Consider the following 19,210-nt stretch of genomic DNA (forward strand, 5'->3'; position numbering starts at 1 on the left):
CCAGCAGAATAATGTCAGCTGTTACGATGTTGGGCTGTTATTTATTGAACTCTTGCGTTTTGTCTGGTACTACGTGTGCTTCCTGTTTTACTTATTCTTCACAACAATCGTGTGAAATAGGTAGATTGGACCTCGTTTTACCGATCACAACCTCAGATACGGAAAGATTAGACAGTTCGATAAAGTTCACACAATTATTTAAATAAAAGTGAACTAATTCAAACTCAGATCTGATAGGCTCAAGCTATGTGCTTAGTGAACTATTATTGCTAACATTTTCTGATCCCTATAAAGGATTTCAATATTTTCCTGTCTCAACCACTAGTAATTTAAGACTTACACATAAACCTGTAAGTTAATGAAGGGTACTATTTAAGTAGTGCAGGTATTAACGCTAAGCTGTGCTATTTCATAAATATCCTCGCATTGATTTACCTTTATTAAAATTTACGAAAATGAGACCCTAATGTCATGTCTTTAGCTTAGGGTACAGCTGTGTTCTTGCAACAGCTGTGTGACTAGAAAAAAAGGTTAAAATCATTATTGAAATATTACCAAGTATAACTTCTAGAAAATTGCAACTTCTCTACTAGAATCAGATAGTATTTTCTTGATATAGTTTAAAAGGACACTTTCTAGACTAGCAAACAGGTATCCAGCCCTGAATCTCTTTTCCTATGTACCCTATGATTGACAATCCTCTCATTAACTAAACCAGAATTTATTTTAACACATCTGCTTAGTGCCACTGGACTCAAGCACTAAACTTAGTGATGCAGATACTGCATTTTTATAAGGTGTTCATCCAAGTTGATAAGTTGTTTATAAGGCTTTCATTCATGACTGAACTAACTGCAAGCCTCAGAAGACCCTATTTCTTTTTTTCTAATCTATTTTCCATGGATTGTTTTATCTGCTGTTTATCATACGTTCCAGTTCTTCAACAACGATTACATAGCACTATTTTCTAAATACAGGGTACAGCCATTCACGGAATAATTCATGAAAATTTCCCTAACTATACTCTTTCAATTTTTATGTCCATATGATAGGAATATAAATGTTCTCTCAACCCATACATTTTTTTACTTGCAAGTTTTTACACTTTTTGAATTTTCTTTTGTTTACTGTTCTTACTTTTCCCTAAGTAAATAATGATATGAACATACAAGGATTTACTATAGCTTATGTCCTCTCTACTACATTTAATATCTTCCTAAATTGTTGTATTTCAAGTCTGATTTTCTCAGGCTTTTGTAAAATGGTAATATCTGTGTTGCTGACATAATGGTACCTGATTGATGCTGATGAAAAAATTCTCTTCTATTACATAGTATGGATGGTATTGTCTTAAAGTACAGAGAAAAAAATAGTGTAGCCATTCAACTACTCCAACTTTAGCTCAAAATTATTTGAAATACTTGATTAGAGCATATATGGTCAATTTGGTTCAGCTCAGTTTCACATGCTATTAAAAAATGAACACATAAAGCTATTTTGAGGACACAGTATTCACTACTTTCTTTCTGTTCAACCTGTGAATTTTGAATTCCACTTTGATTGGGATAGAATAAAAAGACTCATTCTTATAAGGTTGATTAAAATTAAAGTGTTTTATTATCTTACTATCTAATGTTACCTTAAAGCTTTATGTCCAGCAGCTTAGCATACCTCCTTCATAATGTTACAATAAAAGTCACTATTGTACCTAATTTTATATTCCATAATAAAAAAAATGACACAGAAGAATCAGTTATAGTCTAATCTCTTAATAAAAAAGGAAATGCTGAGAATTTTATCATGTTTTATTTTATGCATGGTAAGAGCAAGGCAGCTGATCATAACATTTAGGGTGAATATTAACTCCAGTTTGAATCCAGTACTCCTTTCATTTATTTCTATTATTTTTAGTAGCAATAAAATTAGAAATCAAAAACTAAAGCTAAAATTAAAAAATTTTTCACACTTTCTACCATTTTCTTAAAGTTCAAATTTAATGTTGAGTAAATATTGATATGTGTTTTGTCATAGTATTGTGACATGATAAAGATGTATTTTGGATACATAAGAAAATAACATATGAAAATCTCCTAAACAAAATGTATGTCCCTTTTTTAAAATAAAGCTGTAATATCAAAAAGAGTACAAATTTCCACTATATCTTTGAGTAATTAACAGATACCAAGCATCTGTCTAACTTTGAAATCAGTTTTAAAATGTGGTCTTGATGACATTTATAAAATATCAAACTAGAGGTGCTTCCCTGGTGGCGCAGTGGTTGAGAGTCCGCCTGCTGATGCAGGGGACACGGGTTCGTGTCCCAGTCCGGGAGGATCCCACATGCCACGGAGCAGCTGGGTCTGTGAGCCATGGCCGCTGGGCCTGCGCGTCCGGAGCCTGTGCTCCGCAACGGGAGAGGCCACAACAGTGAGAGGCCCGCATACAGCAAAAAAACAAAAACAAAACAAAACAAAAAATATCAAACTAGAATGAATCATAGACTCTCAGTCAGAAGCTTGCTTATTCATAGAAAAGAAACAGTTTTTAAAAGATGTATATAACCACCAAGATTCTCCTAGGTGTTTATCTCTGTAGGATATCAGGAGCTTAACACACATAAACTCTTCACTCTTACTTTGTAAGATTTAAAAAATGGACAAATGAAATAATATTAAGACAATCTAGTTCGGGGCCCTTTTCACACTAAACTTTCAAAAATTTTGAGAATTTGTATTGGATGGTATTGAAAAAATGACAGAGGAGTATTTCAGGGGCACACTAGAGCTGGCCTGCATTGGCACCCGAGAGCTGACTGTTAGCTTCACCTCCCATACCTGCAGTCAGTGACAATGTATGGGTAGCTTGAAATAACAATGGGATACTTACCCCCAAGAATATCGGAAAACATTATAAATTGGTCTTTTCCTTTTTCCAGAGAACCGGAGTATACAACTCTTTACCAAGAGACTACCAGTTTGCCCAAATACACATTAGCATTTAAAAAAATTATTTTAAAAAAAGCCCTAATTATTTGACTGCATAGCAGAACCAAACATGCATGCTAATCTTTTAAAGCGAGGTCCCAATTCATTAAGGTAATCATAGTTTTCATCCTGGTCAAAGACTGCTGACTCTAAAGAGCTCAGGGATCCAGCTAAGGACCCTGTCCCCTCAAAAGCATAGGTCTGGAGGGAGTCAAAAGGAGGGGCACAGGGATCAGTGTTAGCCTCTTCGAGCTTTTCTAGAATGAATTTCTTGAATACGGCACTATCTGGGCCAACCTGCAAAGACTGCCTGTACAGGCTCCGAATCTCTACCCTGGTGGTTCTCCGAGTCTTGCGTTCCCGCATGACTGTGCCACCCTGCAGCTCCACTATGTCAAATGCCTCTGTATCCTCCTCTCCGCCACCTTCGTCATCATATCTGAATATATTCTCTCTGAAATCTTCACCTTTCTCAGGAAATAGAGTCTGTTTCCTTCGTTGTTTCAGACCTAGGTTCAAAAAAATAAACCCTGTCAAAGAGAGCATACAAAAACATTAATTAACACAAATATAATACAATATTATATATTATAAATACATATGCTTCATATTACCCATTATATGACTATTATATTATAAATATATAATATATAATAAATATCATATATTAGTATGTTATCATATATTTATACTAAACACATTATTAATTATTGTATGTTACAATATTTTATATTATATATTATACATAAATATATAATGTACTATTTCATAAATATTATATGTCATAATATATTATATACGATATTGTTAAATATTGTTATTTATAATAAACTATATAATTCTTGCTTCTGTTACAAGCTCAAGACATAAGCTTTGATTTTCTGATTATAAGACAAAAAGATATATTTGCTATTGAAAATTTATGGAAGGGACTTGCAGAATGACAAGGAAGTATAACAATCTTTCTGGCTGATGGTTTAAAGTAGAAAAACATCATAAAAATATAGTGATTGTTTATGATGATCAATTTAAGATTAAAAATTTTATATTTTTCTTATATATTGAAAATAGAACAAAGCAGAATGAAGGAAAGTTTTGCAATCTATGTGCATCTGCCAATCTCAGTAACCAATGATCCATGTTAGTGGAAGTTAAGCACATAGAACTGATTTGATTTTCGCCATTGAGACAAATTCGGTGGCATAATTATTTTCTAAGTTAGTATTTATTGACTACAAAATATGTACCAGTCATTTTTCTGAAAGCTTTACATTTATTCATTGATTTGTTATGATACCCATATTTTATTATAATTCTCTATTAAAGATAAGGAAACTGAAGTGCAGAGAGATTAAATCACATACTCAGAGTCACACAGCTAGGAAACAAAAAGCTGGCATTCAAAACTAGAAAGTTGGTTCAGAATCCATGCTTTGTTATACCATATTAATTTCAGAAGTTCCAAACCTATCAGGTTTTTGAATCATAACACTGATATGTCCACATCGATCAATTATATAAGATAATTTTAGCATTGTGTAGAAATAGAACAACTTCAGAATGCTTTTTAAAATTTTTAAATTTTAAAGAAAAGTGCGTGTGTATATGTGTGTGTTTGTGTGTGTTTCATGGATAGCCAATCCTTACACAATCTTGGATCTATGTAGTTGTTCAGTATTTCATCTATAAGAATTGAAACAAACAGGAAGTAATGTTATTAATATTATCACAAAGAAATATATTAGGCAATATTTTATATAAATCTTACATTTAAAGAAATTGAAATAGTGTTCTTGAAATAAGGCCATCGTGTTTGAATCCAGGCACTGTACTTTAATACAGCAGAGGTATATGGTTAAAATAGAAAGGGATCTAATAAATAATTTTTCAATCTATGAAAATTGAAGAGCGTGTTCATGAAACTTTCACAGGAACCTGCTGACTACTGCTTTACTCTGATTTCCCGCCTTCTCAATATTACTTGTGCCCTTGACTGTGAGGCTGCCCTTGGTTTTTACTTGCAGGGTTTCGAGACTAGGTTTAGTTCTGTACCAGTGAGTAATTTAGTACTTGCATCCTGCAAACATTATACTGTTTTTACTACTTGCTTCTGATATCTAGCTATGAAGCTCTAAATTCAGTTTTATGATCAAAGATAATTAAAAATAATTTTGAAAAACTGAAGCTAGGTAGAAATAAAGGGTAACTTTGAATGGTAAAAGAGGAAAGCTTTGAGAAAGACGAGAAGAGTGAAGGCAAAGCAAATCCTGAAACATTTTGTATGTCCCTTTGAGCAGTGAGTTTGGGATTCCAGAACCCATGGCTGATACCATTGCTGTCAACACTCAGTAAAGTTGTGTTGGCTTTGATATGAAGTTATGAGGGAAAGCAAGAGAAGGGTTTAGATTATATATACTGGTATGTTAAAGAAAGGGAAAAAGTTATGGTAGATGCATGTAGTTTTGAAAGCCTGGCTAAAACATTTGGGGCCTCATTTGCCTCTTTCGTAAAATGAGTATAACTTATCTCCTTGTGAAAACAACAGCAACAACAATAGCAAACAAAAACAGGTGGAGCTATTTTACTATTTCTTTTGTGTTTAGCACTTTAAGTAAGACCCTCTCTTTTCCATTTTTTCATCTTAACATTTACTTCCTCAATGCTCCTAGGCTCCAGTGAGCTGCAGTATTAGGTTGGATAGAGGTGTGTTATGGTTATGGAATCTTAGCACTTCATTTACTAGCTGCATGACCCTTTGTAAACCATATAACTCTTGGAATTTCACTTTCTTCATCTACACAATGAAGGTGATAATATTTGCCACTTCTTAAGTTTATCCTGAGGATCAAACTGCATAATTTCTGTAAAGCACGTAGGACAGTCTCCTGGAGTATAATAAGCACTCAATGGAATCTCACCATTATTATTACTAATTTTATATTGCTACATATGTTGCAATGTGTGTCCAAAACACTCTTAAAAGGATGTGCACAGGTGTACTCATATACTCATAGAATTCAAGGATCATCTATTTTCAACCTGAAGTGCATATTCACTCTATTTTTCATTCACTCCACTTGATTTTAGAATTGTAACACATTAAGAAGGGCAATTAAATGCAGACACACACACACAAGCCCACACATACCATTATAATGGAATTAACTCTTTTCTATATTTATCATGTTACTGTCAATAAATGAAGATATGCTCAGTTCACACAACTTACCACATATTATCATAATGCATATCATAATAGCAATTATGACTTCTGTCCTGAATCCCATGGAAAGCATAAGATCCTTATTACTGCAGGTCTGCGTGCTACCAGTGTCATCACAGGCACAGACGTGTATGGTAAGGGTGTTTGTGCTTGTAAGTGATGGGATTCCATTGTCAGCAATTAGGATGGATACGTAGAAGACAGGCTCTTCTTGAAGGCTGAAACCAGTTCTATTAGTCAAAATTACAGCTGTGTTATCTAAAACAAAAATCCATGTGCATGATTTTTTCAATAATACAAAAGAAATTCATACCAGTTAAACGTACTAGAGACAGCAGTGTAGAGATCAAATAAGTTCAAATAGGGAAGAGCAAATTTCTGATAAAAAAGACAAGAGACCAACTCAAAAAGTCATTATTGATTTTGACATTGCCTAAATCCCAATTTAAAAATTAGATAAAGCATACGAATCAGTTCCAAAATGTTTTTTGATAAATATATGAAATGTACATGTGGAACACAGAAAAGAAAATGGCATTTTAGTTAGATATCAATAGTAAATAGGGGGTACTAGCATTAAATTTATAATGACAGTATCAGTTTCATTTGGGTTAAATACTCATGACAGTGCTTTTTCTAGTAGAAACTCATTATTTTTACAAATACTATAAATACACAAGATTTTCAAGTCATCTCCCTATCACAGTAAGTGATCTCAAATAATGTATTTACTAATAAGACAAAATAATTAATTTTACTTGGTGTAAAAGATTCTATTAGAATGTTTCATTTCACTTTGACATTATTAACTCATTTTCTACTTAAATTTCAGAGAATCGTTAAACCTTGGTAGTACTGATTAATTCACCTAAACAGAACATTCAAAAAATTAACAAAAATAAACAATATATACTTCAAAACATTTGAAATTGCTCTTCCCTCAATCCCAAAATATTCTAAATAGTCTTTTCCAGTGCAGTTTATGGTGTCTCAGTACTAGTGCTTCCCCCCGACTTGACTTTGACTTTTGGTATTGGCATTCCCTGAAATATTTTCTGTGGCAATCAAACAAAGTTTAGAAGACACAAACAAATAAATGGAAACATATAAATGGAAGACTTTGAAATAGGCAAATGCAAATAAATGGAAGTCTTTTAAATGTATGCCTACTTATGACTTTTCCCAAATGACCTTTTAAAAACTAATTCTCCATCATGCTCTTGAAGTCTATAAAACTCTTGTGATTTTATTCACTAGGCAGATTGAAGAGGTGAGAGAGTTTATATATTTTTGGTATGTATTTCATTAAATTCCTTGTAACTGCAAACATTAAACCAAATCAATTATTCTCTTTATGTTTCAATATATTTATTTTGTCCCACTAACTTATTTTATATTTACAAAAACAAATCTAACCTACAGCTTATTTCTTATATTGATATTTGCATTTTTTAAAATCCTAAATCTATTTGAGTTTCTTCACTGGGGAATTTGACAAAGGCAAAAGGGAAAGAACGTGTCTGCATTTATTCTCCCATAACAGTTCTCCCCTTATATGGAGCTTAAACTCAGTTGTAAGGAAGGACAGCTGCAGGGGTTTGGTTATAGATGCTTGAGTAATGAATCCTACAGTGTTTCATATCTTTGAGATATGAAGCAAAATTAGAATAGAAATCCATGTAACGACAAAAAAATATTTTACTGAAGTGAAGGAAAAAAGAACAGAGTGGCTCTGTAAAAAGTTATTCCCTTTCTATATGGAAGGAAAAGGAATTCTCTCCCTCTGTACAAAATCCTTTAGAACATTTTGTTCTCAGGCTGATATAATCACTTCGTTTTGAAGGAAAAAGAATAGTCTTAAGCCAATTCCAAATACTTATAGCTCCTAATTAATGACTCCAAATGTCTTTCAATCAATCAAACTAACATGATTATATATCATTTTCTTCCCCAGACATGGGGTGAAGTTTGAGTTATGTGAAGACATGAAAGGAACCATGGTGTCAGAACTGCAATTATATTTGCAAGGTCATTCAGACTTTACAGGGGCCTATAGCCAATGATGACTTGAATAAGTGCTTCTAATTTAAAGAAATCCAGTGGGAAATGGGGCTGATATTTCCAGGACGCTACTTTGAGTTTTGTTCCCAATTTCCATTGTCACTCCTTGCTTTATTTCTCAACATTATCATATTTCAGGTATAGTATAAAAAGTAATGCTACAAATTTCCTTAAAATTAAACAAGATTCTCGAAGAAGAATGGATAGAAAGCTATTATGAGTGAATGGCATTACCTTGATTATCTATGATTGTAAAACTTGAGTTATTTTCTACCACAGATACATTAAAGTAAAAGTGGTGATCTTCTATGGATTCATCTCTATCCACTGCACTGATGGTCTGAATCACCTAGAAAAATATAGGGATAAGCTTTTTTATATTATTATTCAGAAAAATGATCATTATCATTATTATATTCTTCTTATTATTTTAAATTATTATTAGCTTTTATTAAAATTGCTTTACCAAAATCTTTATGGATATTGCAGAGGATATCTCAAACTGGTGGAGAATATGAAAATATTTTTTCAGGTTAAAAATATGTTTACTTGCTCCTTTCAAAAGAACATTTTAATATTACATAATAAATAAACTCTTGTTAACAGAGGAGAAAATTTCCATAAGCTAAGTTTGTTAGAAAACATCCTCTCATCCTTCCTGCCTGGATTTCTCCCTTCCTTCCTTTTTTCCTTCTCCCTTTCTTATCGGAATAAAAATCATTATGATTTGCTGAAGTTATATATTTCCTGTTTATATTGACAGCATAACTGTGGTAAGCTTATTGTCTTACTAGAGTATTTGCTAAAGTAATGAGCTTTTATATTGATTTGAGGAAGTAATGCATTTAAAGCTTAGGGGCAATGTACATGATTTCCTTGACCCACAAAGATTATAGGAAAAGTGTTCCACGTCAAATAAATCCCTCTCTCTATCTCAGATCATAAAAAAATGAAATAATGTAACTAGGAACGAATCACAATTAGTTCTTGGCTTTCAAGACATGAAAGTGTCAGTCAAGTAGTTAATTATTGTCAAAAAAGAGATGTGCTGTCAAGATCAAATAATGAGATTGTGATTAATTCTGTAAATTAAAGTAAATTGACTATAGAAGTTATTGTTTTGAATTTTCTAGAATGAAAGTGCTTTTAACAATGTGTCAAACAAAAATATCCTTAGTTACAAGATGACAGACCCATAATTTATAATGTTACACCTCAAAGGGTATCTCCTCACATGCATAAAGAACCTTGTGAAACTAATGCAATTTGTACATTATTTCTCTACATTGATTTATCTTTTCCCTCATAACACGTCCCTAATTAAATCATAATCATGTAGTGTTAATTAAATAATCTAATAAAAGAAAACATTTTTATTCAATCAATGCCTACAATAATAAATGTTCATCGTATGAGGATAATGATTTTATTTTGGGTTATTATAAGATTTTGGAAGTCTGATATTCTGAATTCTGTCTTTACCACTTAATTTTCTAAGCTTAAAAACTGGAGATACTTTTTTTTTTAATTTTTTAATTTTTTTGGCCACATCGCATGGCTCACATGTGGGATCTTAGATCCTTAACCAGGGATCGAACCTGTGACCCCTGCACTGGAAGCATGGATTCTTAACCACTGGACCACTAGACAATTCATTTTGCTGTACACCTGAAACTAACACAACATTGTAAATCAACTCTGCTCCAATAGCATTTTTTTAAAATGGAGATATTAATACTTAACTTTTAGCATTCATTTTTAGGATTCAATGTCTTAGCTTGTCAAAGTGCTTGTCACATAAGCAGTACATATTTTTATGTGTTTTCTTTGAGAAAACATTGTCTTGTTGGGATTTGCATAGGATGGTGTCTTGAATACTGTGAGTAACCTCGTTATATATATATTTGCTCAATTATGATGGATAGCAAATTGTAAAAAAAAAATCACCTTTATCTTGTTGGCATATGCAGCCTTGATTTTTAGACAAGGAATAATTTATCTTACTACCTGACTTTCTGTTTTAGACACATGCCTCTGACTAAATGTTGAAAATGTTTTCCTTTCCTGTATGAAGGCTCAAGAACACTAGAGAGATTTTGACTTTGTATATATTTTTTAATACTTTTAAAACCAAACTACCCTATACATATGTATAGGTAAATGGAATATGTACAGGTTTCTCTGGTCCTTTTCAATGAACATACCTCCACTTATAAATTGCTTTGTAAACTGGGTTTTACACCACTTTACAAAAATAGGAACCTACTGACATAACAGAATCAGTCACATAGTGGGTATCATTAATTCTATTGAACCAACCTTGAACATGTATATTTTTCTTGAAAACGCAAATCTCTAAAAAGGGGTCAACATTAATATACCTTCAAGTCTTGAGTGAGGATATTGATTCTTCATTTTAATATAACAATGGAAAGTTTTTCATTTTAATTTTCAAATAAAATTCTAAGAAAAATACCTATTTGTTGCATTGGTTAGATTTCTAAACTATATATTTATATCTACTTACCTGGAGCCTATCTCTGGTCTTATACATTTATGAGAGAAGCAAAGAAATCAAAATGCAAAGCTCATACAAAGAACTGCTGTGTTATGACAAATTCTGAAACTGTAGCCTTTTCATTTCTCTTTGTTCTCTGGGCAGAATTTTGTCCAGTTTCTTTCTGACACAATACATGTGATTTCCTGTCTATACTACTTTGAAGTCTACAATGGGAATATATTTTGTAAGCATAGAGAACTTAACAATACCCACCTTTCACTGAGAACTTACCTATTGGCCGGGGTTTGTTCTATATATTACCATAGCTGATCTTTGCAACAATCTTGTGGAATAAACCTTATCATTGTCCCAACTTTATATTTTCTTATATTAAACTTCAAGTCAGTTGTATATCTTAGGTAGGTAAAATTGCTGGGACAGAATTTGAATGTAAGATGATGCAACAGCTGGTGTGAAATATGAGTAGTATATGTGCCCCCCAGAGCCTTTTTTCAACTTTATTTAGATATAATTGACAAATAAAATTGTAAGATATTTAAAGATAATCAAGGAAGACATATAATCATTTTCCTTCTATTAATTACCTTTCATTATGGCTTTTTTTTTTTAAAGAGGCACCCATGGACCAGCTTACTAAAATGTCATTCCCAGATTAAATAGCCTGATTTTAAATCAGTCCAATACTCATTTCTCCACAAACTATAAGGTATGGCCTTTGTTAAACATGCAATTTTTTGAAAGCTAGTCAATAAGCAAGTGTTATATACTGTGATTTGGAGCAAACAACTCAATTGAGTCTGTTTCATTACCTCTAATGGCAGATATCAGTGAAACCTACTTCCAAGGTTAGTTGAGGAACACATTTTTGAATTATTATGAACTATAAATTGAATTATAAACTATAAATCAATACACAGGTACTGAGTATCAATTGATGTAAATTATTAATTCCTTGAAATGTGCTTAATAAATAATTTCTCTCAATGCAAGCTATATTAACCAAAAAGTAGGAGTTGCAGTAAATGAATAAGTGGAAGGATTTTTAAAAATCTTATCAAAATTGCTTGCTTATCTAGTTATTCTAGGTATTTGTTCCTTATATCAAGCTATAAATGCAAATTCTTTCTCCTGTCAAGAAATTGTTGTCAACAAATATGAACAAGACTGTCACTTCTTATCGTACTTCCAAATCAGATTCCAAATCAGATCTGTTTGACAAAATAAATCTATAGAATTCAAAAAGGTTGTTGAACACCTGTTCAAAAGGTCAAAGTGCTAATTAATAAAATAATAGAGCCACAAGAAAATTGAGTCTGTAGTCTGTTTTCTTTTTTTGTTTAGAATGTTTTTAGGGGAAAAATGTTGAGATGCTCATGATATTCTCATATTTTGGTCCTAGACAGAGGCAGAGCTACTCTGTTTTAAAAAAAATAAGTTTTCACAAAACTTTATTGGATGTATTTAAAAGCCATAGATATTGCAATGTTTTACCATTAACTTGTAGAAATCTACCCATATTCTGTTAAAAATTATACATTATTTTATCTCAATATATTTATTTTTTATTTTCCTTTGACAAATTAATTTTTAATGATTCTTTATAAGTTCACATAAAATCATATATAAATTTAAAATTAAATTATGAAAATATCTAATTAATATCCCAAATGTATCCATTTACAAATATTTCATTGACACTTGGAACATGCCACGTCATCTCAGGTCTGGGTGTCCCATGGTGGCTGGGGTCAAGAGTGACTCTCTCACCACTGTTTACATTCTAGTGGAATAGAGGTAGAAGCAGGACTGCAAACGTAGAGTGTTGAGTAAGGACCTAATACCTAAAGTACAGAATAAAAGCATATAATAAAACACCTAAAGTACCTAATACTTAAACTTTTGGGGTCAGAGGACCTGGCATCTAAACTGAAATTAGATTTTACTTCAGAGTTGATCAGTGGCCACACAAACATTTATTTAAGGAGGGCATTTTACAGAGTTTGGACTTCACACCAATGGCCACTCACAAGTTTTAAATTGGGAAAGACAAAATTATTTTTATTTAGAATCCCAAATTATTGGGGGAAGTTTTGCATTTTAAAAGGCTCATTCTATGGACATCCTTAGTGTGGGTATGAAAATAGAAAATCTAGTTAGCAAGTTTGGGAGCAACCGGTTGGTAAACAAAACTCCTGGATGTGCTATACAAAAAGACAGCAACAATCAGTGATAGGATGTAAGTTATTTTAAATGAGAAAGTACAAATAAATTACTGAAGAGTTTGCATAAACTGAAGATGGTACAACATGCTTCCAGATGGAGATACAGATTCCCAGGTCCCCAATTTTCTCTAAGGGTATGTCGATGTCACCAAAGTAAGGTCTTTTTATCATTCCTAAGAAGGCACACAACATATTCTTCTGACCATTGCCGCAAAACTTAAAACTGACTGTCATAGAAGCGGTTTACGTGCCTACAGGCTTACCTAACGATAACTAATGAACAACCATAGTATATCTCTGCATGTCGGCTGTGAGATCGGATAATTCAACATTTGATTTTACAGGAACGTCCCTCGGCAGAACTAAGGTTCACTGCGCAAGTGTTGTTAGGCCCTTGTGAGCTTAGTAAGAGTGGGGATAGAGTATGATTGACAGATTACAGAAAAATTTAGGAGATGGAATCAACTGAACTTAATGATTGATTAGATATGAAGAATAAAAGCCTAGAAAGAATTAACGATAATATCCATTTGTCTTTCTTGCACGACTTGGTGAATTGTAGTAATTTTGCTGGGGACACTGTAAAAAAAAGGCGGGCTTGGGAACAAATCTGGTGTGACCATAGGAGACCTGAGTAAGTATTTTCTCTAATTAGTCGGACATATAGCTTAAAATACAAGAGAAAGAACTGGCATAAAGATCTAGAAGTCACTTGAATATGAACTGTATTTAAGACATATTTGTGGAGGATAGCAGGAAGAGTGAGTCTGAAAAAAATGAAAAGTATTGGACACAAGAGAGAAAGGAAGATGAAGAGAAACCAGGGATCACACTGTGGGATCACAGAAATGTAGTCAAAAGAATACTTTTATATGGAGACAATGTAAATGTCTTTACATTAGACAGTGTATTGGTATGAAAGAATCTAAAAATCACTGCTATTACACTATACTTCTGGAAAAGAGATTTGGTACAAGTCAAGATAATGGGAATCATTAATTTGAAAAATAACTATTTACACAAAACAGAAAAGACAAATTGCCCTAATGTCAGCTCATTTATTATATTCACATTTTGCAAACCAATGATAAATGTTCTCCTTCCCCTCCTCCCCATTCTGGCCATTTACACACTAAGAACAGAAGAAAATCTTCTGTTTACCCACATATGTCGTTAAGGAAATGTCTGATTTCTTCCAGAATACAGTGCAGCTATTCTGGTATTTTGATTTTCTATAATGAATGTTATTATCTACCCAAAGCAGATAGATATAGGAGACGTTTTAACTTGTCATTTTGTCCAGCTGTTTGAGCCTGTGGGAAATGGGATGGGAGTGATTTTCATAGTATGAGAAAACATATAAAGTATTTCCCTTTTGATTTTTAATTCATTACATGTGAAAATCACAATATTCTGTATATATTGTGTCAAAAAACATTAAAGTTAATTTCAGCAGTTTCTCTTTGACATACTAAAAACTTTAATTGTGATAAGAGCACTTAACATGAGATCGACCCTCTTAACACATTTTTAAGTATCGGTAACTATAGAGACAATGTCGCACGCAGATTTCTAGAGCTTATTCACCCAGCTTAACGGAAACCTTATGCCTGTTGGATAGCAACCTCTCCTCTTTTTAAAATACTTTTAAATCTGGCTTTAAGAAAATTTAAAATTCTGTCATATTTATTTGTCAGTATTTTACTAGATAATCTTATCTTCTCAAATAAATTTTCTTCTTTTCAATAACTCTGTTTTGTATGTATTTTATATATTATTGTGTGGACCTAAGCTTCAGAACACTATGCATTGATAGTGTGGAATGCATTGATAGTGTGGAAAGCAGGAATTCCTTTCTCATTACTGTTTTATATTATGCTACCATGTGTGTTTCAGTATTAAGTGAGATTTTGACTATTGATTTGAGTACATTATTTCATTCTTACTATTTATATTATGTGTGCATTTTGACTCATTTTATTTGTAATCCAAAATTTAAGTTTTTGCCAAAGGACTTCTTAGCATCAAATGAAAAGTTTACACATATTTTTACATTATGTGTATATTATACCACTATCTCTAAGGAAAATATTAATAGCTTTTAAAATATCGTTTTGTTATTCTCTTAAAAATACTGAATATGTTTTCTCTTATGGATTGGGCTTTTGGTGACATATTTAAGAACTCTTTGCCTAGCCACAGAAGAGAATTTTTTTCTCCTCTGCCTCTAAAAGTTTTGTTGCTTTAGGTTGACATTTAAATATATGATACATTCTGAAATAATCTTTGTATAAGGTGTGAGGTTAAGGTGAAGTTTTCCATTTCCGCCCTATGAATACCCATTTGCAACAGCAAAATTCGTTTTTTTTGCTGTACGCGGGCCTCTCCTGCTGCGGAGCACAGGCTCCGGACACGCAGGCTTAGTGGCCACGGCCCACGGGTCCAGCCATTCTGTGGCACGTGGGATCCTCCCGGACCGGGGCATGAACCCGCGTCCCCTGCATCAGCAGGCGGACTCCCAACCACTGTACCACCAGCGAAGCCCTTTTTCTTTTTCTTGATTTGCATTCTCAAAGGTATCATTTCATTGTCTTTCAAACAATAGTTTTGAAATAAAATAATTTGGTAAACAAATAAACAAATATTAACTTAAAGAAAGAAAAATGATAAATGCAATTTATTGAATTATTGCTCCAGAGATTTAAAAAAAGCTTAATGTTTCAAACCAATCAAAATAAATCAAGAATCTGACCAAAAAGCTCCAATAAAAAAAACATCAATATTATGTTTGTATTGGTTTTCAATTTTTATTTTATAAGTAATGGTTTCCTTTAAGCATTGAATGAGAGACATTAACCTGCTTCCACCCTCATCTGCATACACAGTGACAGTGTTGTTTCTGTGCCCTATCCAGTGTACACAGATGACTCATAGCTCATCAGAGTCTCTTTAGAAGGGTATGGGCCCCATGTTAAGAACTTGTAATGTATGACACTACTCTTAAATGTTTGCTGCTGTTAGTACTTACAAAATTACTTTGAATAAAGCTGAATTCTACTAATTTTATCATTTAATAGTATTTTTAAAGTATATCTTTACTAAACCCTTTTGTAGAGCAAAAGTTGTATCATTCTTTTTCATATGAGGAGACCGGTATTCAGCATGGTTAGATTATCACTGAATTCGGTTAGTGTGGATGAGTTTAGTCAAGTTCTCTTGCTATTACGCCAGGCAATCTTTCTATTATTGCTGCTTAACTGTCGTTTTTGATGTTTCATTCCCACAGGAGCAGAAACATATTTGAATTACATAACTGATTTTTAGACAATAAAAAATACCAATCAGTCCATACCATGCCCCAAATTAACACTAGAAAACAAACGTTCATTGCAATCCTCTCTAAAGGACCACTTTGTCTCTCAAAAACATGAAACAAAACAAGATAGAACAAATAAAAAACAAAGGATATCAGGTAGAGAATAAAGGGAAGAAAAATTATTTTGCTATCCTTTTCGTTTTTTCTCAAATGCTAAGAGAAGCAAATCCATCAAACTTACACAAATACACACAGTTATCATTGGAAAGCTGTGTACATTCATTGCTTAAGACTAAATTAAAAGTGTAGTAGAGGACTTCCCCGGTGGTGCAGTGGTTGGGAGTCTGCCTGCCGGTGTGGGAGAGGAGGGTTCGTGTCCCGGTCCGGGAGGATCCCACATGCCACGGAGCGGCTGGGACCGTGGGCCATGGCCGCTGAGCCTGCGCGTCCGGAGCCTGTGCTCCACAATAGGAGAGGCCGCAGCAGTGAGAGGCCCGTGCACCAGAAAAAAAAAAAATGTAGTAGACAATGCCACTCAAAAGAAAAAAAAAAAAACTAGTGAAGCCTGAGTTAATAAATACTTTTTTTTGTTTGTTGACTCTGTGGTCACTTTGATGCCAAGAATGATAATTAGCTGGAAAGAAAATGGCTTGTTGTTTAGTTTTCTGACGTTCTAGCACAGTTAAGCAATCTTCAGTATCTCAAAATAAATTCATCATTAACAAATTACCAATGTTTGTAAAACAATCAAATCCCGATTTGAAATAATCAAGAAAATATTGTATATATAATAGAACATGGTTTTAAGATATAGATATATTTGTTGAAATTTGTTTGGAAAATTTTTAACAATTTTAAAATGCAATACTTTTGCCCTTCATACTTATTCATAGATCTGCACTGTAAAAAACGAACCAGCAAAGCTCATGGAAAATCTCATGAATTCTTATACACATAGTCACATTATAAGCTTTAAAAAACAAATTTCACAATTCAAAGCATTTTTCCCTAATTGTTTTTGAACCCAAGTTTTAAAAATTTGATCATCTTGATGTCAAAATAAAGGTAAGGGAAAATGTTGCTTTTATAGGATGACACTGATTGTTCTGGAATCTAATTGTTTCAAATTGTGCTACTTCAAGACTCATTAGTCTGGTTGTTCTAATAATCTAGGAGCTAATTAGAAAGACTGCTTTTCTTTTACTGGTTTTAAGGTGATTTATTAGGTAATTGGTATTCCAAAACATCTTTTATTTTCTTTGTTTTTCCTAAATTAAGTAAAATTATCTATATGCTTAAATTATGTTTTATACTCATTTTTATATACTCAGTATTTCTATAGTCATAAGTAATTTACAAACATGTTTTCTATAAATCAATTTATTAAAAATGTTCACTTCCTATGAATATTAGTAGTAGATTCTATTATAAAAGACTATACAGTAAAATGTGGTTTTTTTAAAAATGAAAAATAGATTAATTTATAGTAATACATATTATAGAAAATGATTTGGATAAACTTCAATAGGACCACTATATTCTAGGGAAAATATTCACATTGACGAATCATTAACATGTCATCTGTAATGGATACAAAGTACCTGGATATTTATTTATTGACAAATTTATTCACAGTATTTCCAAAAGACAGTTACTACATCAGTATCAAGGAACCAGCTTTTAATAAGATGATTTCTTATCAATCAGCATGCCCTCTTATATGTTCATAACAGAAGCACTTTTTTTTTCAGTTTTTGCAAATAATTATTTTCCCTCTATCTTTTGCCTTTATTTTTAATTAAAATTTATTGATATACCAAAAATGTATAGGATTTGTGAATATATTTACTTGTAATGGAAAACATTTACTAAATTTGACACTGTTTTCAATCATTTTATTTTTTAAATAGAATTTGCTTCTTCATCCTTTGTCTTTTAAGTTTCTGAGAGTGTGTGACATGTAAAATTAATTTCTTATCTTTTGGGTATCATCACCTCATAATATTTTTCATATTAATTCTATTACATTTAAGAATAGAGAGTCTTGTACTAGTCCTAGAATTCAAGTCTCTATTAGACATTTAGATGAAGTATTTTGGTCAAAAAGCACACGTTATTTGCCATAGCTGTATACGTATATATGTACACACATTAATGGCAGAACTATCCCAACTAGTGCTGAAATATAAGTGGGATTATCTTTTGCAATTTGAGAAAAAATTATTTACCTCTAAATATTTATAAATGTTCTAATTAAAGAGGACCTCTGAAAATTATCATACCTATCTTTCTCTAAAATATATTAATTGTACATAACTGAAGAAAATAAAGAAACATGCAAAGAAATAACAAAATGAGATGGAGTTTTCCTTACAGTGGTCTTCAATATTATTAAAAATACGAGAGAGAGAGAAGAAGAGATCTAAGATAGTCGGGTAAGAGAAAGAGAGCAGGGTTTAACTTGGTTTGCATGGACAGATATCCCAATTTTATTTACTGATATTGCATCTACATTTTCTATAATTCTCCAATAAAAATATCACAGAATCTTGGGAAAATAACTGATTTGAGATCTTGAACAGGAAATATAAAATGCTCCTATGTATCAGTCTGGTTCCAATTGAGAGAGACAATAATTAAAATGAAGGAAGTTTAATATAAAGAAGTATTAAGCTATAATAGGGGAGTAACTATAAAGATGTAATGAGAACTCCAAAGGGTACTCTGGGGTTCAGTGAAATCATCTAAGGACAGACAAATGTGGAAGGGAGACAAGCTTCAGATGTCCTTGGAGGAGGTGTGGTTGCGGCATCTTGCACGCACGGCAAAGGAATTCACTGGGCTAGAACCAGTCCACATTCTCCAGGCAAACATGGATAATTC

The 19,210-nt window shown here is 32.5% G+C and overlaps 1 protein-coding gene across 1 annotated transcript in view; it reads right to left on the minus strand.

Moving 5' to 3' along the window:
- Window positions 1-3,023: 3,023 nt before the first annotated feature.
- The window catches only part of CDH19 (cadherin 19), a gene marked incomplete at its 3' end in the record, with an annotated part of 59,590 nt that continues 43,403 nt past the window's right edge, over window positions 3,024-19,210 (minus strand). Inside the window, exons 10-12 of the mRNA XM_079718276.1 lie at window positions 8,503-8,617; window positions 6,214-6,465; window positions 3,024-3,514 (exon numbers count right to left, since the gene is read on the minus strand). Of these exons, the coding sequence (XP_079574402.1) occupies window positions 3,024-3,514; window positions 6,214-6,465; window positions 8,503-8,617 (858 nt within the window). The remainder of the gene's footprint in view (window positions 3,515-6,213; window positions 6,466-8,502; window positions 8,618-19,210) is intronic.

This window comes from Hyperoodon ampullatus, assembly GCF_949752795.1.
Source record: "Hyperoodon ampullatus genome assembly, chromosome: 13".
Taxonomy (NCBI): domain Eukaryota; kingdom Metazoa; phylum Chordata; class Mammalia; order Artiodactyla; family Ziphiidae; genus Hyperoodon; species Hyperoodon ampullatus.